This window comes from Mus musculus, chromosome 11 (genome assembly GCF_000001635.26).
Source record: "Mus musculus strain C57BL/6J chromosome 11, GRCm38.p6 C57BL/6J".
Lineage (NCBI taxonomy): Eukaryota > Metazoa > Chordata > Mammalia > Rodentia > Muridae > Mus > Mus musculus.
Genome location: NC_000077.6, coordinates 119790165 through 119818082, shown reverse-complemented (window position 1 = coordinate 119818082; position 27918 = coordinate 119790165). Strand labels below are relative to the sequence as shown.

General features: G+C 49.6%; 1 protein-coding gene across 5 annotated transcripts in view; it reads right to left on the bottom strand.

Moving 5' to 3' along the window:
• Rptor (regulatory associated protein of MTOR, complex 1) overlaps nucleotides 1-27918 on the bottom strand; it is a 296687-nt gene that overhangs the window by 81509 nt on the left and 187260 nt on the right. For 3 of the 5 annotated variants that reach the window (NM_028898.3, XM_006534361.4, XM_006534362.1), the window contains 4 exons: nucleotides 19214-19314; nucleotides 18617-18761; nucleotides 6063-6138; nucleotides 904-1005 (listed from right to left, as the gene is read on the bottom strand). In NM_028898.3, the coding sequence (NP_083174.2) occupies nucleotides 904-1005; nucleotides 6063-6138; nucleotides 18617-18761; nucleotides 19214-19314 (424 nt within the window). The remainder of the gene's footprint in view (nucleotides 1-903; nucleotides 1006-6062; nucleotides 6139-18616; nucleotides 18762-19213; nucleotides 19315-27918) is intronic. The other 2 variants (NM_001306081.1, XM_006534363.3) reach the window with 2 other exon arrangements.

Genomic DNA, 27918 nt, shown 5'->3' with positions numbered 1-27918 from the left:
CGAGTGCTTTGGAGAGTGATGGCCCCATCCCTGGCCCTTGGCAAGCTCTGCCCCTCCCACTGAGAGGGGAGCCTGCCCTCTGCTCCTCCAGAGATACAGGCTTCCTAACCTTCCAAGTGGTACACCCTCATGATTTCCACAGCTTCTGCCTGAGCTCAACTGCCCTGGAAACTTGATAAATAGTATTTTCTGGCTTTTACAGTAAGTTGCCAATCCTAGGTATCTGATCTAGTCAATGGTTCCCGAGTAAAAGGTCTTTTCTTAGTCACAGCCTAGCTTATCAGTTTCTCCCACAAACACACATTTAATGAGACACAATCTTTGTGACTTATCTACCCAACTGTGATGACAAATCCACTATTCATATCCCTGCCCCATGTCATTTCAGTCAGCAGGCAGTAAATGGGTCCCCCAGAACCAGACCAGTTTGCACATGAATTGCTGACACATAGAGAAGGTCCTGTTTTTCTGAGGACCACAGCAAGGACCTGGTCTGTCTGTGCTGCTCTGGTATTGGTCAGGAAATGATGTCATAGCCCCGTTAGGATCTGCTTGGTGGCCTCACCCTTTCCTCACAGGACAAACTTTTATCTCGTGTCCTTCCAAACAGAAGGAGGTGGTGATGCCAAGATTCTGCACCATAGCAAGGTTCGTTGGCAGTGACACTTCATTAGTTCCTAACATGTAAGCAGGAGGAGGGAGTGGTGATCTATCCCAATCTATATTTAATTGGGAGAGGAAAAAGGGAATTCAGTGGCTTTGCCAAGAGGAGGCCGCTGGGAGTAAGCAAGCATCTGACTTCAGATCAGATGTAACACATCGATGTACCGTTGGCCTGAAGCACAGCCCGGCTCGCCTCCTGAGGAACAGGTGTCTCAGTTAGGTCTGTGGGAAGCGACTGACCTGCAGGACGATGGGCAGCTGCTCTGGGGGGCTCCTGTTTTCCACACCCATTGTGAGCCACACCTGGAATGCTGTCAGCTGCTCGGCAAAGAATGGGCTGTGCTGTGGGAAAAGCCAAAGAGTCGGTTAGGGAGGCAGGTTTCTTTCCACCGCCCTCCCTCACCCCTCAGTCCTGACAAGGCAGTGACCACAATGGACAGAGCTGGAGGGCGCAGGGCTTACGGGCTCTGTCAACAGCCTGACAGGAGACAGAGGAAATCTGAATGTGTGGCCTGTCAACCATCAGGGAGGGTGTGATAAGAGGTAGCTATGAGGGTCACTGCATCCCTGAGCCCCAGTCCTCTGCAGGAGAGCACATACGACTTGTAGGAACACGAGGCCATGTCTCCAGAACCACCATTTCTTCACTATCACTGTGAGTATTATTTTGAGAGAGAGAGAGTTTCCCTGTCTACCCACACCAGTCTGCGGTTCCTCATCTTCCTTCCTCAGCTTCCTGAGAGCTGAGATTGCAGGTGTGCACCATATTTAGCCTGTTTTTTTGTTGTTGTTGTTGGTTTTTTTTTTTGTTTGTTTGTTTGTTTGTGGTTGAGCTCTAGAGAAGGGACCCAGGACTGACTCTAACTATTAGAGGCCAAGGAGACAGGTGGAACCTTCCAAGAAAATGGTGAAGGGAATCGTTGTGAAGATAGAGCAAGATCATATGGATGTGGGGCTTTGGAAGCCAGGTCAGTGATGTACTCAGCAGTACTGGACATGAGATGAATCAAGCAAGATGAAGATTAGGACCCAGCTGTGGGTTACTTCAGAGATGGAGAGGCCATCTTAAATACTGTCTTGGATACAGCAAAGCACAGCAAGCTCGAACACACAACAGAAACCAGGAGACAGGACAGAAGAGAGAAGGTGGAGGATCCAGGCCAGACACCCTATGGAAGGAGGCAGCTCGAAAGAGGGAGACAGGGGTGGGCATGGAGTGAAAGGCTAGCATCATGAAAGACGAGGGAGAGAGCTAGGTGGGGCACTGACCATGGAGTGAGGGCACTGTGGGAAGGCTGGCGCTGCAGCAGAGCAGGGCAAAGCATGCTGCCCGGCTGTGTGAGCTGCCCGGCTGTGTGAGCTGCCCGGCTGTGTGAGCTGCCCGGCTGTGTGAGCTGCCCGGCTGTGTGAGCTGCCCGGCTGTGTGAGCTGCCCGGCTGTGTGAGCTGCCCGGCTGTGTGAGCTGGATGGGAGAATGCTGGACTTTGCCTACTGCCCTGTTTCTGAGGGGAGCGTGACACAGACCTGTGAGGGAAGTGTGGTGGGAACGGGTAGCAAGGAGAGGGAAGAGGAGCTGAGGCCATGTCTGTAGTCACACTGTGCTCTAGTTTCTAAGGACTCATGAAGAATAGCTGCGTAGGTGAGGGCAGAGTAGCCGAGGGGCGGAGGCAGTACACAGTGAGCACCAACACCCTAGCCAATGGCCATGGAGAAGAGCTGGGGCCTTTTGATCATCATGGAGGTTCATCAAGTCAGAGTCCCAGAGGGCACTGGAGAGGCTGGGAGGGAGTCGCCAAGATCCCTCTGTTCCCATGCTAGCATTACACTCACAGGAAAGGGGTGGCTTGGGGACGAAGGGAGACAACAGGATTGGAAGGGACTGAGAAGCAAGAGGTCAGACGCCTGTGCAGTTTCTCATTCTGCACGTCAAACACACTGCCCCACAGAGCTGCCTTCCACGGGCCAAACAGTTCAAAATGCTTCAGTGTCTTGTTCCCATGCACATTTTTTGGGGTAGAGGGCTTTCTCTTTTCCCTAGGGGAGATGGCTGTGTCCATTAGCAGCGCCCCTGTGAGCCTGGTCGTTAGGGGAAAGACCTGCGCCTCCAACCTGCAGCATGCCTTTTCTGAGAACCCATCAGAGCCCAGGGCCTGCAGTAAAGGCCCAGTGACGTGAGGGCCATGAAGTTTACCTGCCACTCAGAAAGTCACAGGGCTCTGTGCCATCAGCTCACACAAAAGAGCTCATACTCAGGGCAGCCATGAAGCTGGAGGGCAGCTCCCTAAGTGGTTTTCTCATTTTCAAGTAGCAATCACTCACCAATTGTTTTAAAATCTCATTAAGTGCCTCCTTCCCTCCAACCCACAGCATCCCGGTGCTTGCCTGGAAATGAGAATCACACACTCTCTCCAGTCAACTTCTGTTCATGGGTTTTCATGGTGCCCACTGTGGAGTGACCATTCTAAGCAAAGAGACGGTGATTCCTGACCCAGCCATATGCGGCAGCATGAACTTGTACTCCCAGCATAGAGGAGACAAGGCAGGAGATGCCGGCCAGGTTTACACCGTGTGTTCTAGGCCGGCCGGGGTGACACAGTAAAGGGTGTTAGACCCTTTCTACAAACAAACTTCCAACTCCTTCACCTAATCCTGACCAGAGAAGAGAAGCATATCTCTGCTAACTGTGGGGCTAAAGCCAAGGGACAAGGCAGTAAAGGCCCCAATCATTAGAAAAGTTATACTAAGTAGGAATTTGCTCAACTAGAAGAAAAGGTAAAACATGAAAATGTCGTCTGCAGAGTTAGAGACACTCATCCACAATGAGACAATGAACATCAACAGATCCACACCAGCTCAGCAGGAAGATGTATAAGACAGAAGACAGGACACCACACTCTGCCAGCACTGGGGACACATGTCACTCTGCGCATGGAACCAGATCCTGTACAGCACAAGGGCTACAAACCAAGGCCGCTGCGGATAGTATCTAGTAGCACCTACTAAACACACTACCAGCACCTCAGCAATCAGCACTGTGCTCCCAGGCACACCCAGGACGCGGTCAGCCAGGTCAGAGGACAGTGCAGGAGAGGGCTCAGCAGTGAAGGTAAATACCTTAGTATAACACAGGAAGAATGACTAGCCCTCACGACTGCAGCATTTTAGACTGATCTGGATGACTAACTTCCCCTTTGCCTCAAGCTGCACAGTCCCTGGGCCAGGCCACACTCACTGTGAGGATCTCAAATGGACACTCAAAACCTACACTGGTCATGGCACAGGAAAACATTTGGAGTCTGCAGACACCATTATTCTTTCTTCTGTGGAAAGGTCTTATAGGCCATATCAAAAGCGTACTGTTGGGTGGAAGTAGTCAGACACAAACAGCACACGCCCTGTAGTTCTCTACAGGGTGCGCTCTCTCTGCATGGCAGCAGATAGACCAAGGCTGCAAAGGGAAGGAGGAGCTGCTTGATTTGTGGGCTGGGTTTGAGAGTGTGTTAAAGTGGTGAAGATTCACCAAGCCATACATTTATGAGACATATGACTTTTTACACGTATTCTATACATTCAAAACAAGGGGAGAGATAAAATAAAAAAAGTTCCAGCATGGTCTGGATCAGTTGCCTCTACACCTTTAAGTTCCCATAATGCAGTGTACTGATTTCATGAGGTCAGGGATAGGGCAGTGAGAGCTTGGCAAAGACACCTGGCATGGAGCACAAGTGCTCAGACTGAAAGGAGTGCAGCACAGCACAGCACACACAGCACAGCACAGCACACACAGCACAGCACAGCACAGCGCAGCGCAGCGCAGCACAGCACAGCGCAGCACAGCACAGCACAGCACAGCACAGCACAGCACAGCCCAGCACAGCACAGCACAGCACAGCCCAGCACAGCACAGCCCAGCGCAGCACAGCACAGCACAGCACAGCACAGCGCAGCACAGCGCAGCATGCTGTCCTACAGCCGAGTGCTCGTCTCCTAAGCAGAGGGAAGCTAGGTTCCAAAGACAAAAACATTCAAGTCTTTTTGGGGGGAGTGGAGAGGGCGTTTAGAGACAGGGTGTCTGCATCAAACAGTTTAGGGAGGGCAGACACACAGGCTTTTTTGTTTGGAAGTTGAGCAGTGGATGCTACATGCACCAGACAAGACAAAAATAAAACAAAACAAAACAAAACAAAACAAAACAAAAAAACAGACAACCAAAACCACCATCAACACCAAGTCACACACAGATATACAGACAGAAACAAAGACACACACACGTGTAATTTTATCTTTCAGGCATACCTGGGGAGCTGGCATAGCCTATTCACACCAAGCATGCAGTATGCCAGTGTGCACCCAGGCCCAGGCTTGATTCTGCCGCAGGATGGTGACAGACGCTGGTCACACACACAGAAGGAGAACAGAGTCCCCCAGTCTGCAGGTTTTCTGTTCTTGGCTCACTTGTCAGTGGCCAGCATTCTCTGGGCAGTGACTTGTACAAGAACAAATGAGGGCCCATCACATGTCACTAACTTCTACCCTATCACACGTATAACTTCTGTCCTAAGCACTTGAGAAACACTAACTCAACCATCACATAGTCCCTTAAGTTGGGTTTCCCCAGATTCCCTTTGAAACAAGGAAACCAGGCTGTGTGTGTTGGTTCACGCCTTGTAATCCAGCACTCAGGAGGCAGAGGCAGGAAGGTCTCTGAGTTCAAGGGCAGCCTGATCTACAGTATGAGAACCAGGACAGCCAGGATGATGTAGAAAGAGCCTGTCTCAGACAACAAGTGAGGAAATCAAAGCTCAGAGAGGCTGTCTCGGGACACACAGCACACTGCCTGGCTTTCTTGGTCTTGAAGTCCAATGGCTTCTTGAGTAGTGTTGAGTGGACCTTGTGCTGGTGACAGCCCAGTCCCAGTCTCACACTAGGCCTTATGTCATCTCAGCTTCATGAATGGTGCTGTGAGCTATGCTCTTGAGGTCAGGGGCAAGGACTCAGTCAGACCTGAATACTCCCCAAAGGAAAAAACCAAGGGAGTTCTTCAGAGGCTGCTAGGAAGGCCACCCACTTGTCCACGCCACAAGAGGAATCAGGTACAGTATGTGCAGCTGCTCAGCTCCCTCCTGCATAGTCTGAGGCTGAGGTAAGTCGTGGAGGAGAGGCGCTGGCTTATGAGAGCAGTGCATCAGGGCAAACAGCCTTTAAAGGATAGCCACCTCAGAACCTAACGAGACTCAGGCTGACCCAACCCTGAAAACTCTTGTTGGCTGCATCATTTATTCCAGGTTGGTGAACTAAATCTTTTACTCCCAGAATTCTGAGTGCTACATGAAGACCAGGTGTCTACAAAGAAGGACCAGGGTCCCCTGGGGAGGGGTCTCCCTGAAGTGGGGACTCACCCTGAAGGCAGTACCCTCTTCGATGATGGTTGGCAGCTGAGAGAGGCAAATGTCCACAGCAAGGTCCCAGGCCTGCCTGGGGAGAGAACAGAGGGCACCCACATTATCAGTTAAGCAGCCTTAGCATGAGGCCTTCACAGGGATGAGCCTCAGGGCCAATGGGGACAAATCCTTCAGCTGGCAAGGGCTGTGTTAGGGGCTTCAGAGCTGACCAGCTGGCAGAGCCATCCAGGAAGTGGTTGGTGCTGTGGCTCAGTCCACCTGCCTAGTGTGACACACTTCTCTCCAGAACAGAAAGGATGACAGAACTCTCGTTCCTCTACAGTGGTCTGACTCCATCATGACCCTCCCTAACACACAGCCTGCTTACTCCAAATATCTGGGGTTCCTGTGGTGGCTGATGGGATAGCTTGGGCAGAACAAGGCACTTTGTTGGAAACATCCCAGTCAGAAGGGCTGGGGTGGTGGCCTGCTGTGGACCCGCTGTCGCAGAAGGCCAGGTGGGATCAACATGCTCCACACCCTGTGCAGCTAGCACGGTCAGGCCCTAGCATCCTTCTGCCCACATGGTTGGGACCAGGCTGGGACCCAAGAGGCTAAAGCTGTGTTGGTGGCGCTGAGCTAAAGGAGGACAGGCAGACAGTTTCTCAGGGCACCAGGTACTACTCAGCACTCTGACAGCACATCTGTGCCTAGCAGACAGCCCTGTCTGCGACCCCACCAGGTGCACGCCCACTCCCTGTTCTCCGTCAAGCCAGTCCTCGGACTCCTCCTCTGTAGCTCTGAAGCTCAGGGATGATTTATGCAGCTTCATAAACGCTTCCTCTTACATAATGGGGGACACGGGGACTCGGTGTCTGGGAGCAGACTGGCTGCACTTACATAAGGCTCTTTGCCAGATGCCCCTCCTCCCAGGCTTCTTCTAAAGGACCTGATGGTAGGTGGTGGTGGGGAGGACAGTAGTGCTGTGGGCTGGGGCTACACAGGCTAGAGAATTTAAAAGCAGGTTTTGATCTTGGCCTGGGTATGTATGGAGTATAATTTTATTGATTTCTTACAGTTTTTTAATTATTTTCAGACTTAGAGGAAAGACCAGCAGCACCATTTCCATGAGGGTGAATTTTACTGGTATGGTGCCATTGCTGTCCCCAAATGACTTGGTCACTACACACCTGTCTCTCTCATGATGCTCACAGGAAGATCCTGTAGGAAGTACTGTGCCACAGCCCCCAGTGCAGACTAACTGGAAATGAGGACCGGGTCTTTCAGTCTCTCTGCGCACAGCTTCAGGAATCCAGGCTCACCCTGGTTCCCTGCAAGCATCAACGAGATGATCCAGAGCTGGCCTACCTGAAGTGCAGGTTGAGTAGGCCTATGGCTTGAACAGACCTAACCTGCTGTTCTCCCCTCTTTACTGAGCCACTACAGCCTTTTGTTATCCTATGACCAAGCACCTGACAAAAAGCATTTTGAGGGAGAGGGATTTATTAGCCTCACAGTTTGAGGTTTTCCATCTATCTGCAACAGCTGGCCATGTGGAAGAGGGAGAGGAACAACGGGTGGAGGTCTGAGCAGGGTGCACAAAGGGAGCCAGACAACTCAGATCCTGTGTGGCTCAGGACCACAGCAGAGGGTACGTGAGCCCAAGGAGCTCAGGGTGGCCTGATCTGGGGTGGGACTTCAGGACAGCCTAGCCAGACCAGAGGTCTGCTGAGGGTATCTGCAACTCATGGCATTCACATTAAAAGGCGGCCACAGTGGAGGCCCAGGGGTCCCTTACCTAACCATTCCCTGGTGTAGCTGGCCACACTTCCAAGCACCACTGCCTACATGTGTAAACAACTTTGGAATGCGGCTTCCCTGTCATAATGCCTTGTGTGTGGCACAGGAGATGCTACCTCTTCTAACTGTCCTCTCAGGCCAGCTCTTCCTGGCCCTCCACTTCTAGCACCCAGGGCTACCATGCTACTCTGTTTATCCTCCCCCCCCCCCTCTCTCTGTGTGTGTGTGTGTGTGTGTGTGTTTAGCACAGCTCCCTCCACTCACCCTCAGTGATGCCCTAACCAGACCATCTTCCTTGGTGACTCTGGTTCTATCACTGGACAAGTAGCCATGTCTGACATACACCTGACACTTCCCAGCCAGTTTCTGGAGTCCCAAGCATCTCCACAGTCTCCTAGACCCTCTCTTAGATCCCCCCTGGCAGCTCTGTGGCTACAAGAGCCACACTAACAGACCCCATTCCATCCCACCTGCCTTTGCAGAAGTCATCAGCGCTCCAAAGCTCCTGTCTTGTTCCACCAGTGGAAGGGAACAAAGCCTGGTGGTCCCCCAAATGCTGGTCTTTGGCATGGCCACTCAGTAGGTCTGGGGCTATAGTCTACGTGGGTCTTGTCTCTCCAGGGACCAGCCTCACTATCCAGGAAGTAAAAAGTGGTGCCATCCTTCCTGTGGGGTCCCAAGGGACAGGGAGATAAGGAAAAGGCCTTGGCTGAGCAGTAGACAGTCGTAAAGGCCAGCACTTGGCATGAATCCCAAGCTGAAGCTCTGTGCACCACAAACACATGGGGGCACAGCCACACGGATGTCAATTTCTCTCATCTTAGGCAGATTCTGTTTTTGGAATGGCAATCTCTTCTTCCAGGCAATTTCCTGGGAAACGCAGAGACTCCTGTTCTCGCTGCTTAGACTAATGAGACTTTGGGCTAGAAGGTTAACGGGCACATTTTCTTTATGTCTCAATAAAGGACCAACACAAGAATGGAAACATTTACATTTCAGGGTAGATTTAAGATGAGAAAAGTTACTCCTTTGGCATCCCATCCTCCCATCCCCGCCCTACTGTACACAGACCACACAACCATGTAGCCCTTCCCTGCTGACAGGATTAAGAGGCAATCAGGAAATAATCAAAAGTGGCTCCAACTTTGGGCAATAAATAGCTCCCAGATGGTCAATAAACGCCCGACCGCAGGCAAGCGGGTGCTCGGCAGCATCAGGGGAGACATCTACTCTTTGTTGGGACAGAAGCAAAGTCAATTATTGCAATTAAACTCTATAAAGATGTTTTGAATTTAATCAAATTTAAAGTTTAAATTTCAGGAGTTAGAAGGGTAGAAATGAGGGGAATTGGAGATGGGAAGTGGGAAGTGTATCCGGCAGCTGGCTGACTCGACCAGCTGGAGCCCAGCATGACCACTTTTGGGCCTAAGCAGAGAAGAGATGTGCACACATCCAGCACTCAGCAGCCATGCTGCCGCGCCATTGCAATCTTGAGGCAAACACATTCCAACCTACACACATTTGACCCTGTTTGGCATGATGGCCTCTGCTGAGCTGTGGCCCCACCTAGGTCCCACATCTGGGAGAGCTGAAGCCACCACACAGTTCCTTCATCAGTAAGTCGGCTCCAGGGTTTTCACTTGTGTGAAAGGCTTGGTAGACACTGTTGAAATGAGCAAGCCAGCAAAGGGGCTGCGGCTTAGGGCGAAGGGACAGTACAGAGTAGCTGTGAGGGATACAGAGAAGCAGCAGCCTCTTCAAGAAACCAAAGAGAAGAAAACCTGATCAAGAACATCCAAGGCCACTGGCAGACAAGCTCTAAGAATTCCTGGAACAGGGGCGCCTCAGTCCTGGGCCAGCTCCCTGGGCTGAGGTGGAATGGAGAGAGGCATTTCCACAAGGCAGAGCATGCTGGGCACCCTGGGCACCCTCTCTGGGCCAGACCACATGACTTCAGCATTTCCCATCAAACTGTAAAATTATATAATCATCTCATCCTTAGCACAACTGTCCTCTGATGAACAGAAGCAGCAGTTGAGTAAAGCTGGCTGCATTTTCTCAGCTAAAATTCAACCAATCTTGCAGTCTTAATTTGGGATTCTTAGCTACGGACAAGAGGAAAAGCAGTTTATAAACCCAGTGATAACATCGGTGCAGTACGCCACACCCAGGTACACCATCTCTCTCTATGGCACCAGGGCGCTCACATCAGGTCTCTGTGTGTCACAGAGGAGGAACAGAGGTTGGGAAGAGTAAAGAGAGTGGCTGGACGGAAATGATGGGGGCAGGCTGGAGGGTACAGGATGGGGCCAGCCTGATCTGAACTGGACTCCCTCCCTAAACAGCAAGGCGTGGGGGACTTTCAAAGCTGCTGGTTGAGTCACCACCAGGAAGAGCCTGGGTTTTCAGGAAACTGGCTTAGGATGGCAATCACCCAGGCAGTGGGCTGGAGGAAAGCCTTCTGAGCTGGCGTGGGCTCCATCTGCATTGATCAATCACAGCAAAAAGCACAGGTTATTACCACAGAGAAATGCAGGGTTTCAGGACCCCTGAAATTGAGAGTGAAGGAGAACGACTCCCTGATGGCTTTGTATCAAAAATTAAACAGGAACTGTGCTCTGAGTATTTCATCATCGCCTCCCCACCCCCGGCAGGCAGAGTGCACAGCCACATTGTTGTGCTTCAGCCTCCGTTCTTGTTAGGCTTTGTCCCCTCCCCCACTAGAAATGCAGCCTCTCCATCACCACCCAAGGATATAATAACCAGATTTTAAATTATTTATTCCAAAGGCTCTTTTCTGCCTACCTTTCCTGTGAGTTCCCCGGGGATGTGTGTACAGCCATCTATTTACAAGGGAGCAGAAGCCCTGAGCACTATGGGAAGAGTTTCATCACTTGGGGTGGCAGATGGCAGAAAGAAGAACCCACCAGTCATACTTCAGAGGTGAGGCCCAGCTAAGGCCTGGCAAGAAGCTCAACTCAGCAGTGGCTTGGTCCTCAGGTATAGCTACGGAGTTATAGAGGTGACTGTGGCTCCCCATCTCTTTCTTTCTCCCTCCCTCCTTCAAGGGTCAGCATTTCTGTTAGGTCAGGCTAGTGAGGACAGGACTACATGCCTTGGTGTCAAAGGGGCAGAAGCAGTGATGAGCCTGTCCCACAGGGCCTCCCATGCCCTGAGATGTGGCCCTGGCAGCTGGGGAGATCTATGGAGATGGTGGATCTATAGGACAAGAAGGCTTACAAACCATCTGGCCTGTGCTATAGCATGAAACCACAGGAGAAAGGCCAGTGTGTAAAGCTGCGTGTGGGATTCTGGGCGCTTGGACACACAACTCATTCCAGAGGAAGGCAGATAGAGCATGATCCCACCAACCATGTGGGGTGGGTCTCACAAAGGTGCTCAGGGGCACAAATGCTAGATCTACAGAGTAAAAGCACTTATGCCAGAGACCAATGTCTTTTTCTTCTGTGGGCATAAGTATTCTGTGAATGACTCATAACGGAAACAAAGATCACCGTCAAGACCGAATGGCTTCCTTCTGTCTGTTCTACCCGGGACCGTGACTGTCTGGCCTGGCTTCTCACTCTGTTTAGTCTAAGCAAAGAAAGCTAAGCACAAGGAAAACTTGTCCCTTGGGGAAGGTGCTTGTGCCTCAAGACCTTCCATGTCCATCTCTAGCTTGGGTGGGATGACCGTGTCATACAACCCCCACCACAATGGTGTCATGCTAGTATAAGGTTTTCTAGTCTTCCAGAAGGTTCTCTCATGCTTAGTCCACTAGACTCATTCACAGTTCAGATTCTAGGGAGAGTACTTGGTGAGAGCTATGTTGGAATGTGGACAGCTCAGTTTAGCATACAGGAAGATTCTGGAACAAGACTCACAACCAGATGCCTCAAGTAGCAGTGTTTCTTAGTAACAAATGCTGAGAAACCATCCCAGCTACACAGGCTGGGGGTGAAGCCATACAGAGGCTAGTCTCTGGGAAATACAAGTCGCCCAGGGCCCAAGGAGGAGGCAGGAGGGAAGCAACAGTCACTCCCATGCCCGCCACCCCCCACCCCCCCCAATTCCTGCCACACACCTCCTCAGGCCAGAAATGCACGAGGTGGTACAGTAATGCCCCTGACAACCAAGGGAAGTGGAGAGCTTTTCTGAAATGGGACTTGTTGTACATGTAGCTTCTGATAGATATCCTGGTAAGTTTTGTCAAGTAGCATTCCAAACTGAAGGAACATCCAAGGCAGCCTGGCCAGCAAGCCATACTAGGTAATGGAGGCAGTAGGCAAGGGGATTATATTACACTGTTAGTATAGTTAGTAAGGACTGGGGAAGAGGATGACTGATGACCAACTAGCTTCTCTGTAGGTTGCGGTTAAGGGTTTGGTAGCAGGGAGACCTCTGGGAGCACTGGGCTGTGGGCACTGGGCCAAGCAGAGACTACTGAGATTGCTCTCCATTGGTTTAGGCTTACCCCTCTAGGCCCTGAAGCTGCCTTGCCCCCATGAAATCCAGGAGGCTGCTAAGCCCTGATCAGTGCATCTTTACTGTGCTGGCCCTGTCAGTAAAGGCATCAGCCTGTCCCCAGCTCTATACAGTCTCTCTGAGAGTTGGAAGCTAATGTCTACGCTGGCCTCACCATGGAATCCCAGCCCAGAATGGGATTGACTAGTGTTTACTTCCTCACTCCACTCACGCTAGCACTGTCACTACTGAAACCCTCCCTAGAGAACACGTGTCAGAGGCATGCACGTCTCCTCCTGGAATCACATCTCACTGGCGTCTGTAACTAGAACCCTTCAAATGTACTTATTTGGCGCATCGCATGTCATGATGCCATGATGTCAGACAAGATTTCAAACTGGAGAGGACTTTTAGATACTGTTCAGACTGCATGGGCTCAGGAGGGAGGGAGCTGGCCAGAGCCACTGATGACGCCTTCTTGTCACTGTGCACAGCTGCTTCATGTCCTGGGCAGGCTTGCTTTCTGAGGGGCACTCCATACTCATTATCCAACTGCTTCCTCTGGCCTCAAAAGCTCAGATGCGTTCTCCTTAGCTCACCTTTTAGGGAGCTAAGTGAATGCCCTGGATACGGCTTAACCAGTGTAAAGTCCTGGGTTAGACCCCTATGAACTCAGAAGTCAACAGAAACTGTGTAAGACCAGAGTCACTTGACACTGGTCCTCCTGATCTAGACTACCTCTAATCTATCAGACACTGTACAGTGGTCTTTACAGGAGGCTCCCCGCACCCCAGTTTTGATTTCTGCAATCCCTAACGTAAGCAACATAAAATAGAAGTTGACACCTCAGAAGACATTCAGAGGAACATCAAGCATCTATCTGTAGATTGGAAATGGAGGCCCAATAGGATCTGAAGGCTCAGCCACGCATGGGCCAAGGGAGAATGAAAAAGATGTACCCCAGTCTACATCCTACAATGGATGCTCAGCCTGGAGCAGCTCAAGGACCTGCCAGAACTTGCCCCAAAACTTGTCTTCTGGATGGCTCTCCCTGTTGCTGTCCCTTTGCTGGGTGGAGGGCTAGCTTTTTTGCAGCTATTCACTACCATGAAGGCAGTGAGCACCACAGTCCTGACCGCCACAGACTCTGCAGGGTGAACCCAGCCCTCGAATCACTGATGTGCAGTGGATCTGCAGCTGTCCTCACAGGGAAGCCCTGCTTGTGGCTGGGTGGCTCACTGGCTGTGCAGTGCTACATACAAAACTGTCTAACAGATGCGAATTAACAGCACACTTGGGATTCTGATGAGTCCTTTCCACATCATTTGGAAAATATTGCATGGGATGGAGTCTAGGTACAAACCTTAGGGAATTTGCTAGCTATGCTTTTATCATGCAAAGAAAAGCCCCGTTATTCCTTAGGTTTGTTTCTAAGTTTCATTTTATGACAGATAATGCCTTAACTATAATGATTCAATTAAAAAAAAACCCAGCACTTACTGTTTCAAAGGAATAGGAAATCTCCAAAGAGGCCTCTAATTTCAAAGGAATCTCCAGCAGTTTTTAAGAGATGAGTGTCACTGCTGTCCTGTCTGAAGCCTGCTGTGACTCTCTTCAGCCTTTTCTGTGTATGACAGAGACTGTGGCATGGAGAGCAGTTGTACTGTGGACACATGCAGTGTCATTTAATGTGATATTTAACATATATTTTATATAACAATATGAGAGAGACAGAAACAGAGAGGCAGAGACCCCCTACCCCTCTGTGCTCGGCTGGGGCATGCTCAGCTTGCACTTTGGTCAGGAATGTTAACAGAGACACCACCAGCCTTCCTGCGTGCCCTGCCTTGTCTCTCATAGTGCCTTATCTTAGACCTGCTGAACTAGGCTCCTTATAGAACTGGGCCTGCAGATCATAGCGAGCTTCAGGGCAAGGTAGACTGGAGGGGTGAGGGATGGGGTGCAGGCGAGGAAGGCAGGAAGAGGAAGGTGGGGTACAAGAGCTGCAGGAAGTTACAAGTGTAGGAGGAAGGTGTCAGCGAGGCGCTGAGTAGGAGCAAGCTGGTCTGGGCAGGGATCAGTGTCAGCATCAGAGACCATGGTCAGCAGCATTACGACAGGGGTGAGGCCCCAAGTCAGCGGCTCTGGTGCCAGGCATCAAGGCTCCCCTGAAGCACCAACATGATTGAACAGTTTTGAGAAGAGGCACTGCCAAGTCCTGGTCACTTCCAACATCCAGCTGGAGGGAAAGGATGTTGGGCTCATACCCAACAGGAGGGTGGAGCTGGCTGAGAAATGGGCATCTGGAACAGGCACAGGGCTTCTGAGGTAGAAATACTGTCCCTTCCGGTAGCCTCAGCAGGCAGCCAGGACCTGGCTGCTTCCTCCAATCCTCCCCTCTGTAGTCAGACACCCCCAGCCTCCAGTGTGAGCCACAGCAGGTAGAAAATGCAAGGCTCTCCTTAAAGTTGAGAGTCAAACAGCAGTCCCTATACCCCTCCCTACTACCATTCGTGGAGTGGACCCGATGCCCCCCCCCACCTCCCCTCCTCCCGGCCGCTGGGATGTGGCAGGAGCTGTGAAGTCTGACCAGTACAATAGGGAGTGACAGCTGCTGCTGCTGGGGCTATGCTCATCCGCTCATCGAGCTGGCGCCTCCACATCCTTGCTGGGAGAGTTGTAGGAGGGCCATGCAGGGCCTCCTAGGGAGATACTGGGCTTGCTAGCTTACAGTGGACTTGAGCCTTGGAGGAAGACCCTGCCTAGAGGACCTGTTCCCATAGTATATACTGATATAGTGATATGTGATACTTGCAGCAAGCAAGCAGTGATAGTACCACTGTGCAACTGTTGGCCATGAAGACCCAAATCAGCTCTTTTCCAACTCCTAAACTTTTGTGTAGGGATGCTTGGAGAAACAGCCTCTTACAGGAGCATGAGAAGGAGCCGCCTGCAAACACTGTATATGACAGAATATTTTCTTTCAGGGTGAATCTTTGTTTCAGCAAATCTGTTCTTCCTATTTGTAAAGGGCATCCTGGTTTGCCATGACAGCTCCACACTTTACACTGAGGCCGCACGACTGATGAAGTGGTTCCTTCTTGGCCCTGTCAATGGCCTATGCTCACAGTGTGGGCTTGGATCCAGCGCACACACACGATGTAGCACTGGCCACTGAAGGTGGCCCGCTTCTACTCTGTGAGAAGTAGCTCCAGGCTGAACCGCTGGGACCCACATATGCACTCCACTGCAGACCCTACATTTCCCCATCTTGACTTTCATCACCTGACTGTCCAGCTAGGGGCTGGGGCAAGGAGGTACCCAATCCAACTCCTTTCCCTGAGGAGCAGGCACTGCTGTGGAACGAGATGCAGGATTCTTCCCACGGAATGCAGCCCCACCCAGCAGCACTGGAACAAGATCTGTGGAAACCTGCATGCTAAACCCATAGGGGAGAAATGGAGCCATGCCTTCTGATCTACAGGGAACTTGCTAAGACAGGTACTGGAAGGGTCAGAGTTTTCAGTGTGAGGATTTAGAAGTTCTTATCACAGAAGTGCCCAGCATGTTGAGGGAAGGTCCCTGAAAGATAAAGTTCCCTTGCCCAGCTGTGTGTAGACAGCTGTGGTTCCCAGGGCCCCTTCTTTGTGGAGACACAAAGGGTAAGAGCCCTGTCTCTCATCCTGTCTGTAAAGTTCCCTCCTCAGGGTGGGTGGAGCCAGTGTTGCGAAAACTGCTATGGGACTGGACTTTTTCTTCTATGCTTCCCAACAAGAGCTGCCCCCATTTGCTGCTGCTTCTTTTTCTTCTCTCTCTCTCTCTCTCTCTCTCTCTCTCTCTCTCTCTCTCTCTCTGTGTGTGTGTGTGTGTGTGTGTGTCTGAGGTTGGTGTCAGGGATCTTCCCTGGGTATTTTTCTACATTATTCTCTGGAGTGAGATCTCTCATAGGAATAATTCCAGCTGAGTCTCCACACCCCCTGACATTCACATGCCAAGTTCTGAACTTCAGTCTTCCCGCTTGCTTGGCAAGCACTGTAAACACCTAGCCATCTCCCCAGCCCCCTTCCACTTCTTATAGTTATCTTTTTACAAAAATTCTTGGTCAGAATAACAGATGTAAGGAAGGCGGGTATTTGGAGGACGTGTTCTCTCTGTGCAGTGTTTACAATATCGACTCCCCAAGCGGTCATTTACATGTTAGAGAGGCTTCTCAGACAGGGCTCTCTCCTCCCTTCTGGAGTGCACAGCCACTTATTCCTAGCAGCCCACTTCCTCTCTAACCAAGCTGTAAAAGGATGCAGACATGTGGGGACTTTGTCTTAATTTTTGCTTTATTTATGTATATATCTTTCTGTATATCTGCATGAGGGAAAAGGGCATCAGATCCCATTATATACTGTTCTCAGGCACCATGTGGGTGCTGGGAATTGAACTCAGGACCTCTGGAAGAACTAGTGCTCTTAACCACTGAGCCATCTCTCTAGCCCCAGTGAGACTTGTGTTCTAACATTTGGTGTTTACAGTACATATGAATACTGGACACTACAGGTTTTATTTAGTTTTGAATATGTAAGAGGCAGTGAGTTTACAAACTTCTCATTTCACTAGGATTCTAGTGGTGGGTGAAAATTGATATATGTCTATTAAAAAACCTGTCTTTGCAACATTGTACAAAGGTCTTTATGGTTAAACAGCTCTCTTACTAATGTGAATGAAGACTTGTCACTTCATTTTGGAATCTACCCCCTCCGTTCATGTGGACAACGCAGCCAGTTGGATGTAGAATGCCCCACAAAGGACCCATGGCCCGATTGGAAGGACGTTAGATTAATGGGGCATGCCCTGGAAGGGAACGCTGGGACCCACACCCTTCCCTTCCCCTCTGTGCTCTCTAGCTGGCTATGAGGGAACAATTTGCTCCATCACGTGCTCCTGCCAGGGAGTGCTGCCTCAAAGACAAGGCAGCCAAAGACCATGCATTGAAACCTTGGAGGCAGTAACCCTCAGTAAAACTTTCTTCCCTATAAGCTGACTGTTATTCTGTTAAGCAACAGAAAGTTAAACCAGGCATGGTGGGCGTTCATCTTTAATTCCAGCACTCGGGAGGCAGAGACAGGTGAATTTCTATAAGGTCAAGGCCAGTCTGGTCTATAAGGAGATTTCCAAGGCTAGTCAAGGCTACAAAATGAGACCTTGTTTCAACAAATCTAAAATAAATCTTAGGAGCTGGAGAGATGGCTCAGTAGCTGAGAGCATTGGCTACTCTTCCAGATGTCCCGAGTTCCATTCCTATTACTCACATGGCAGCCTATAACCATCTATAACTGTAGCTCCTTGGGATCTGGTACCTTCTTCTGGTGTGCAGACACACATACAGTCAAAATACCCACATTCATAAAATACGTAAGTCTTTTTTTAAAAAAGTAATGGAAAGTTGACAACCCCGACCCCCGACCCTCAAAATCACACCAAATATCTTGAGGTAGGTTTATATTCAGAATAATTTTTTAAAATTTTATTTTAATTTTATGTGTATGAGTGTTTTGCCTGCATGTATGCCTGTGCACCATGTGTGTGCAGTGTCAGAAGAGGCCAGGGAAGGTCGTTAGATCCCTTGGACTAGAGTTACAGGTGCTGTGCACACCACATGGTGTTGGTCAACCCCTTTCTCCAGTCCTACACTGTATTATTTTATTGTTATGACTACTGACACAGGCTTTGGCCACAATGAACAGTGATTAAAGATCACAGTGTGTATGAGTGTGTGTGTGCACGTGTGCCACACGATGGCTTTAAATGTTAGAGAAATCCTGTATTCACTTAATAAATTGGGTCAACTTCTTTCTCAGTACAAATTCTAAAAAGGCCAGAAGGCCCTTATTTTGGCTGGCAGTTTAAGAAGGGGTCCACCTCAGTGGGGAAGGCATGGCTCCAGAAACAGGAGTCAGCTGGTTACATTGTGCCCATGGTCAGGAAAGGGAAGGGACAGGAAGTGGGTGCTGGCTAGGAAAACCTCAAGGCATTTCTCCAATCACTCTTCTCTTTTAACAAGTCTCCACTGTAATGTAACGGTTTTACAACCTTCCAAACCACCTCCATCAGTTGAGGAATGTGGGGCCCAAGGCTGTTGACCTTTTTAACCTTCAAAGTCTCCTTCTTTCTGAAGGAGAATCCCCGGTCTCCAGGCTGGTGTCACACTTCCCCAGATCAGGGTACTTTTATGGTTCCAAGAAGCCCACCATTTCAAAGCAGCCAGGCATACAAACAAGGACCCAAGCACAAAAGAATTGTCAGACAGACACACTTACCACATGGCATGCATGTATGTCGGGGGGAGCCGCGGGCTGCTTACTGGGGTGCAGTTATATGACCTCATGATTCTTTCTGCCAATAAAAAATTTCTAAACAAACTTGCCACGAGCAGGTCCTGTCGGAAAAGCTTTTGGAAGAGATCTGAGGGCAGATAAAAAATAACAAGGAACCTTCAGTGATTTGTGCCCAGGACTGGAAGCCAAAACCACAAATTCTCTCCCATCAAAAAATATTACACACAAGTTGAGATTGACACACACATTTCACACTGGTAATATATATACACACATGCACATATCAGCCTACATATGAACAAATACCCCAGTCCCAGCCAAACTATAAACAAAGCACACACGCTTTATAGCTGGGATTCTGGTTTCAAAGGTAGTGCCAGTATTTATTCAGGAAGCTGAGCCCCGAGCCTGCTGGGGAAGCATTACGGAGCTGAGAGCAAGGCTGACACCCACTGAGCATTGGACCCTTGGTCCTGAACACACGTGGTGGTGCCAGCCTCCTTAGACTGGTCTGCTCCCCTTGCTATCTCCCAGGCCCTGTGAGCTTCCTCACTGGCTCTGACTGGTGCGGTGTCTCACCCCGAGGGAGCACATTCCAGGCGATGGTATCTGTGATGGCTGTGAAGATCCAGTTCAGCTCTCCCAGAGGGGTCCTCCGGTCATTCAGCCGGCCAGGGATCCTAGACAAGATGTCCACTGCATTAGTGCTGCCATGCCTACTGAAATAGGCCAGGGAGTCAGATGTGGGAACAGAGAGGGAGAGCCTCAGGCTCAAAGACAGCAGGCAGGGCTGTGGCTGGGAAGGCCTCCTAGAGTCCCTAGCATTCCCACAGTTCCCACATGTCTTCTTGAAGGAGACAAGAAACTACGCAGGCTCACCCTCAGCAGTTCCTACTTTTCCCTCTCCACTGAAGACACACCGACAGTTTTTCTGTTGCCTTTGTGTGTGTGGACAGAGAACAGCTGCCAACACACGGTTGCACAGTTCCACACACGTAGCACAAGCCAACGGGGCTCAGGGACACATCTTGTGCTGTCAGGGGATCCATACATTTCAGTCTGTAAGAGCTGAGGAAGAGAGTTCTCCCCGGCACAGCCTACTCACCTCGCGGTCATTCAGCTGGTCCACTAGAGTACAACCAGTGGGAAGGACGGATGAGAAGCACACAGCATGTGCATGCATGAAAGGCCAGGCAGTGCAGAGACTGCAGACACTCAAGGGAGAGACTGGGGAGGGAGTGGCCACTTCCACGACGGAAAGGGAGGTGAAGGAAAGCTGTGTTGAGTGCTAACCCAGGAGAAGGCTCTGCATCCTGACAGGGCAGAGCATCCATGTCTGTGGCAAGCATATGTCCATTGGAGACCAGAGTAGTTCAAAGCCCTAAGGTGTGGGCATGCTTCTTTCTGCTCTGCAGCAAGCTTAATTTTACCCACTAGGTAGCACGTTTAATTATATCTGACTAGAAACTCTTTCTTCCTCCCAGAAGGAAAATCTTCACAGTGATTTGGTTTAGAGACTAGAGTGTGATTTGCTATTTATAAGGTGGAACAGATTAATAATTCCCATTATAGTCACCTAGTTGATGGTATTGTCAGTAAGAACAACTCAAAGACAAAGACTCAGGAACAGAGGGGAGCAGGGCCAGGCTACCTACCTAACACAGCTACACTGAGTAAGCTCGTTCTTGTTAAGAATTCCATTTGGTTTAGAAACAAAAATATGTCCTTATATTCAAGGTGGTTTAGTGATAGGAGAGAAAAGGGTGTGTGGGAGAGGGGGTAAACGACACATGACATTTACATCAGGTTTATTTCCAAAGGCTGGCATGCTATCACACAGCCTAGTGCTGAGCATGTATGGGGACCATTACGTACCTTACTACTAAAGAGAAAGCAAGGCCCAGGGAGGAACTCGGCATGGGGTGTTGGGGACTGGCTTGCCCTTCCACTGAGCATGGGGTTGTCCTTACTGCTCTTTACCGTGGAGACCACCACATGGAGGTGTGCGTGTATGGGGCTGGTGCCTTGTGCACTGGGCAGTGTTTTGGGGAGAGGTACAGGGCCTCTAAGAACCAGAGCCTGAGCATGGTCTGCCTCCAGACCTAGACTGTTAACAGGAAGAGCCCACATGCCTGGAGTCAAGTGAAGTCACCACAGATCACCTTGTTTTCTCAGGGACAGTCTCTGGGAATGTGAACCAAAGCTGTCTTCTCGGCAGTGAGAAGTGGGCTGGCAAGATTCTCTACCCTAGCCTCGGTCCCCGACAGCCACTGTGAGCAGAGCATGTGTTGTCTGGGTTAGGATCCCACAGCAACCTGAACCCCCCACCCCCAACCACCAATTTCCCCCGAGATTGTCATGAGGACATAGGCAAAGAATCTGCCCAGTTGCTGCAGACAGATCAGTCATGTTGACTGACTGAGTACCTGTCTAGTGGGCGAGCAGTGATGTGGCTGCTGGCTCGTCTGCAGACAGGTCCTTTTTGGGATGACGAAGGTAGAAGTGAGCCTACTCCTCACTTTGGAGCTGTGGCTTCTGTGCCTGGGAAACTGGGAGCCTATCTTGGATCATCACAGGCTACAGTAGGACCCAGAGGGATCCAACCTGAGACCTCACCCCATTCAGGAAGCTTCTCTAGGCCCTACAAAGTCCACTGACAAGCACAGGGGCTCTTTTAAAATTTAACTCCTCAGTGCTAACCAAGGACAAACTTAATGTGGAAAATGATCACAGGATTGAAAGATGAGAAGCCAAATTCTAGTCCCAGCTGTGCTGTGGCTGGGCAACTTCTGCATCCTGTGTCTCGGCTCTGAGTCACAAAAACTAACCTTATGTGTGACACACACGGGACTAAAATAAAACAGGTCACACTTGCACAGCAGATGCCGTGGCAGCCAGATACCTCCTTGGCAGGGGCATGCCGCCTCCTCAGCTCTCCCTCCCTCCTTCCCCTCCCGCTGTTGCTGTCGGCACGAGGGCTTATTCCCATCTTGTTCCCATCTTCCCACAGACACTGCTCCCTGCAGCTCTCTGTTTCCTGCCAGGGCTCATCTTCCTTGACTTCAACACCCAGGCTATCGCTGCTGACTACCAACTGCCACAGAGTGACCACTTTTAAATGTCTCCACTGCTGTGCACATGATAACTTCAGGGTGGGGCAACTTCTGGAATGGCCATCTGGCATCATCTTGGGCCATACTCTCTTCATCCCGAGCGCACCCCCCCCCCCGCCCCCCCGGCCCTTGTCATGACCTCTGCAGTCATTCAGCAAGACTGTCCATTTCCCTTCTTCACCTAGTTGACAGACAGGCCTTGTTACAACAGTGGTCATCCAAACCTCAGTGAGAAGACATTTCTTGTTCTATGCATTCATTCCTATGAGCAACACACCAATCTGTGTCTCACTAGCATAGCCTTCCCCACCTAATCCTCACATGGGGCTGCACAAAGCTAGCCTGTACAAAAACCTATTGTTCAGCTGGGTACTGACACTCAGACCAGTTGTGACAGGCTGACTACTGACTGGAGACTACGGCCATGTGTGCCACTGCACACGGGCCACCTCCCAGGAAGGTATTCTCTTCATTCTCACAAAGTGGGGCTGGAGGCCTTGGGGGAAAGTGGAGAACAACTGGACACATTTGGCCTACCATCTGCCTCACAAGGTACTGAGGACTAGGAATAACTGGACCAGGGCTGCAGGAGGTAGGCTTACAGCAAGCTGATGATGCCCAAGTCTTGTTGACCCACATGAACCAGAGCTCCTCCTGTGCTTGCTCTCTCCTTCACAGCTAGAAAACCACAGGGCAGCCAACAGCAAAGCAAGTTTCCCCACTGCTCAGACTTGAGTGTCTCCACTTAGAATCTCTAAGGACTGCTAGGCATCTGTAGCAAGATGAGCAGGAGAAGAGCAGGCTGAGCATGTCCCAGCTAGACCTGGGCACACGACACAGGGGGGAACATCCAGGCCTCTGAGGCACAGAATAAAGACTTCTGAAAACAGAAGATTCCCTTCTGGGCCTCGAAACCATTACTAACCGAGCAAGCTGAGGGCTGAGTGTGTTTGACCTGTTACCACTCTCCATCCATTCTTCTCCTGGCTGGCCCAGAGTCACATCACAGTGCTGGAGACGTCAGAGCTGGCCTCTGTCTGTCTGCTTATGCTGCCCACGCTCCTTCGTGGGTCAGAGACTCTGGCTCCCCTGGGGCCAGGTCCCACTCAGTGTAGCAGGATCTCCATCTATTCTGTGTAGCTCAAGATGCCCTGGGCCTGACAGCTTAGTGAAGCTCCTGCATAACCTTCAAATCTTTAACAACATTCACCTCTGAGGAGCTCAGGCATTCCTCGAAGCCCTTGCTTGTGTTCTTTTTATTACTTATTCACCATTGCTCCTCTATGCTAATCTCCTCTGTAACTAGATAATAAATTCCTATGGGCAATGGCTTTCGTTCCTCGATATGTATCAATCTTCTTATAGTTTTTGGCAGAGTGCTGAGCACACTGCATAATCTCAGCAGCCCACAAACCTGAGTCACAGAACTTCTACTTGAAAACAGCGGCAACTCCCACTCATTGCTAAGACTCCCCATCGCCCAGTGGATAGAATCCTAACTCTTTATGGCAGCTGGCAGCTGTGCACGGGGACAGGAAAGGAGTCAGTTTAAACGCTATTCTTCAGCTGTGTCCTCAGGGTCTTTCTCAGCTCTTGAAGTGAGCAAGGTGGAAGAAAGGGAACCTGGCCATCCCAAGAGTGCTGCAGTGACTAGGCAAGACAGAAAAAGATTCTAGCTTGCCTGTGTGTCCACCTGTGATAATTAGCTGTAGCTGTCAACTTGCCATACACAGATTCACCGGAGTTGTACTGAGGAATTAACTGCCCAGATCTGGTTGGCCCGTGAATGAGGTTGAAAGGTGACTGTCTTATCCTAAAAGTGGGTGGCACCATTCCCTGAATTTGGGTCCTGGGTGTTTCCAGTTCCTGCGGTGTCCTGACTTTCCTGCCATGATGAATTCTAAACTGGAGCTGTGAGCTAAACTAAATCTTTTCTCCCCTTGGTTGCTTTATCATAGCAACAGAAAAAGACCGCAGGACAACCAAGCAGTATGGGTGCTAACTCAAAGGTTAGTCTTCCCCAAATTATTCCCTTACCCACATGCACTTTCACATTTCAGTACATTCTCTGTGCTGTAACAACAGTGTCTTGGCTGGCCTCAGGCTTGGCACAATGCACTATGCTCATGTGCCCATGTGTGCTTGGTTGGTCAATGCTAGAATCACTACTGAGGGATCACAATGCTCTGTGTGCACAAAACAAACCTCCAGCTTCCAGGAAAATGGCACTGTCATATCAGAGACATGCTTTTCCCACAAAGTAAGGACATAAGAAGACAGTCATAACATGATATAAGTCCTACTATCTAAAATCCACTATGAACCCTGGCGCACATCCCTTGGCTGGCTCAGTGTGCACAGCAGCAAACGATGTGTAACGCACTGAGACCCCGTGGAAGGGCAGGCTGCATGCTTGTCATAAATGCCCACAGATATAGAAAACAGTTTGAAGGATCCACCAGTCCTAACTGAGTATCTTGGCAGGGCAGAAATTACAGGTGTTTTTAAAAATCCTTTTTGCTTATCTGTGTTTAGTGATATACTGCTAAAAACACAGTCCTTACATAACAAAGGAAAAAAATCCATTTTTTTTTCCATAAAAGAGAGGCAGTTTCTAAAAAGGGAAGGCCTTTAAAAGCTACACATTGTGCACCTGTGTAAACGGACTAAGTCAGTCAGGGTGTGGTGGATCGCCACTTCTCAAATGACCACAATGAGGTGACTGTGGAGAGCGCTGTGGACTCACTGCAAATGATTCCTTATTTGGAAATGCTTTGAGACAAGGAGCATGGGAGGTGAACCCATCAATTTCCTTTGAAAACCAGGGTCAGTGCATCATGGCTGGCTCTTCAGTAAGGCAGGAGCTACTCAATCAGTCCACATGTGCACACGTCCAGATGCATCCAGAGCCCCAGTAAGAGGCTGCACTGAAGCACGAGCGTATGGTTGCACAGACACTTCCCTCTAATGACTCAGGGTTGTAGGGCAGAGTGCTGATGCCTGAAGCTAATTTGCTGGACAATGAGTGTTTATGAGACTTGTAAAAATATTTTTCATTAGCTAAATTAGACCACAAACCACATGCCTTGATATTTCTTCCACAACCTATTAATACCCTATGCCGCCTGAACTCCTCAAAGTGTACACACTCTAAACACTCACAGACGTCAAGTGATCATGAATCTGTGGCCTACACCGTGACCCACGGACAGTCTCAGGAGTGTGGTTTCCCAGTGCTGTAGCAGCACCGCCCCCTCCCTACCAAACACACCGACACTGAGGAGCTGGTACCACAGTGCCACGTGGAGTCAGGCAATGAACAATGCACAGGTCTCAGGGCTTATGGCTTCCCATGTTCCTAAGGGTTGGTGCTATCGAATGACTCACATCGGTCTTCTTGGAGAGTCCATAGAAGGGCTATGCATGTGCTGAGAGGATGTGCGTGGCAGTCAGCTTTCAGTAGTGACACAGACACACATAGACAGACAAGGACACAGCAGCCACAAAGACCGTCCTACCGTCTGCCTCTTCACCAAGGTCTCACTCCCAAGAATTCATTTAAAACCTACTTATCTTCTAGGGCCCCATCTCCAAATACTAGGGCTTCAACTAAGAACTCTTAAGGCACATAATTCAGCCCACAGCATCCAGACCAGGAGATGACAGAGACACAGAGCAGAATACCTTAAAAAAAAAAAAATGCCCATGCACATACTAAGGTAAAACTGTCAAAGCTGGTGAGAGAAACCTTAAAAACACTGAAAGGAAAATATGCAGGGGGAGAAAGGCCACACAGTCAGCACAGGTCAGAGCTGCCTCCTCCTCCCCCAAACTACAAACTGACAGAAAGACAGACCGACAAGCATGGTGGTGGCAGACAGTAGCCAAGGCCTCCAAGGCACTGAGTAGCAGGCATGAAGTCACTTGGAAGGGCAGTCCTGGCTGAGGTCAGTGAAGAGTGGGTGTGCAGATCTTCAAAGACCTCAGTGGAGCACCGCAACCTGTATAAGGGCAACGTGAGCTGATGCTAAGTCAGTCAGAGGAACCAAGTTTTGTTTTAATGTTTAACAGCAACATAGCGCATTAACAGAAGAAAGGAAGATGTTCAAACCTTAGCAGCCATGGCTTTCCTTGGTCAGATGCAGGGAGAGTTATACAACAAGTTTCAGCACCAATCAGTGAAAACGAGGGAACTCCCTACCTGGTGTTGGCTAGCCATGAAACACTCACAGGTCACGCTATGCCTAACAACAAAACACAGGATGTCTTTCCCTCCACTGATCCGCGACGGCAGAGGCTGACTGCCCAGCTTCATGGTTTACATTTAACACTGTACCAGAGGTGTTAGTTCAATAGAGTAAGAAAAAGAAACAAGAGATGCAAACATTGGAAAACCGTATGCATTTGCAGAGGGCATAATTATAAACACAGATCTAAGGAATTTGCAATACAACGACCAGAATCCGGAAGTAAGTTTAGTGAGTTCAGAGGAAACAAGGCCACTCTACAAAATGCATCACATTTCTATATGCGAACATACAATTAAAAACCCTGACATGAGGGCTGGAGAGATGGTTCAGTGGTTAAGAGCACTGACTGCCCTTCCAGAGGTTCTGAGTTCAAATCCCAGCAACCACATGGTGGCTCACACCATCTGTAATAAGACCTGATGCCCTCTTCTGGTGTGTCTGAAGACAGCTACAGTGTATTTAAATATAATAATAAATAAATTAAATGCTAAAATTTTATGAAATACTTGAAGCTTCAACAAACAAGCCTTATAATTCAGTTATCTTGGTCCACATAGTGGTACAGGCAGAAGGGCAGAAACACAGATCAGTAGAGAAGAGAGGAGTTTTACCTCCATAAACCTCCTATCCAAGGTGTCATGTGACCAGGGAGCAAATATGACTTTCTGTCCATTCTACAGCTGAGATGATGACAGGACGAGAGAGAACTTTAAGCAGTGTTGCATAGAATATACAAAAAATAACCTAAGATGGGGCATAAAACTGAACAAAAATTAAAACTGCACAACTTTTAGGAAAAAAAAAAGTCAACAGTCCTGGGAGAGTTGGGTAGATGTTTTGTGTGGGACCCAGAATCACAACAGAAGAAAAAGCTATGTCAGACAAAAGCACAAGGTACAGACATAGCTCTGACTGCTAACGTCCAAGATACAGCACCCCCGAAGACAAACACAATTTAAGGACTGGCATGGTACCGAACACACCCCATTTTTAGGAAAGAACATAAATTAACAGCAGTGAGACACAAGGACGTCCTGGCATACAGTGGATTTAAGCTCAAATGTCCTCTGGAACTGCTGACCCTAAAATTGCAGGACACTGAAAGTGAACACAGACTGAGGGCCGTAGCACATTCACACGCCTGCAAGGATAGTCCACCATGATAAAGAACAGGTAGGAATTAAATGCACACCTACCACACGCCCAGCCAGCCCCCCACCCCCCAGGTATACCCAGGTGAAACAAACCCCATTTCTCCATGTGACTGGCTGTAGTGAAACAAGCAGTGCTTCACAGCAGGTGAAGCAAATCAACAAAGAATAGGATGTGACTTGCAGTAAAAGAACAAAGCATCAATGCGCCAAGCCAAGCCTGGGTGAAGCTGAAAGGCTACGTTGATCAAACCCGCACACACAAGAGCTCTACGTCCATGAAATTCTGAAAAAGCAACTCTAGTATATGGAAAGGCAGATCCAAAATGGCCTGGGCTTGGGGGTCTGGAGGGTTAGTGGGGTGGGTGAAGTAAGAACACTGCAGCCCTGCCCTGTGGGGGTGGGGAGCGGTGGTTCCAGGAGACCATATACCCGCTGAACCTTATCAAATCAGTTAACTTGAGGTTTACTGTCTCCTGATAATGCTGCTCTAACACCATGAAAACAAAAACAGGGCAACCATGGCATTTCAAACAGGAGACCTGTTTTCACCCCAGATCCGCAGGAAAGGCTAAAAAAAAAAAAAAAGAGCTCAGATGGGAGCTCTGAGGTTCAGGAAAGAACGAGGGTCATCAGAAGGTATGAGTGTGTGGTTAATGTTAATGAATGCTAGCTCTGGAGGGTAACAGCACCACATACAGACAATAGTGATGTGTAGTGTATATATAGTGTATATATAGTGTATGTAACAGGTCCAGGCAAGAGTTGAG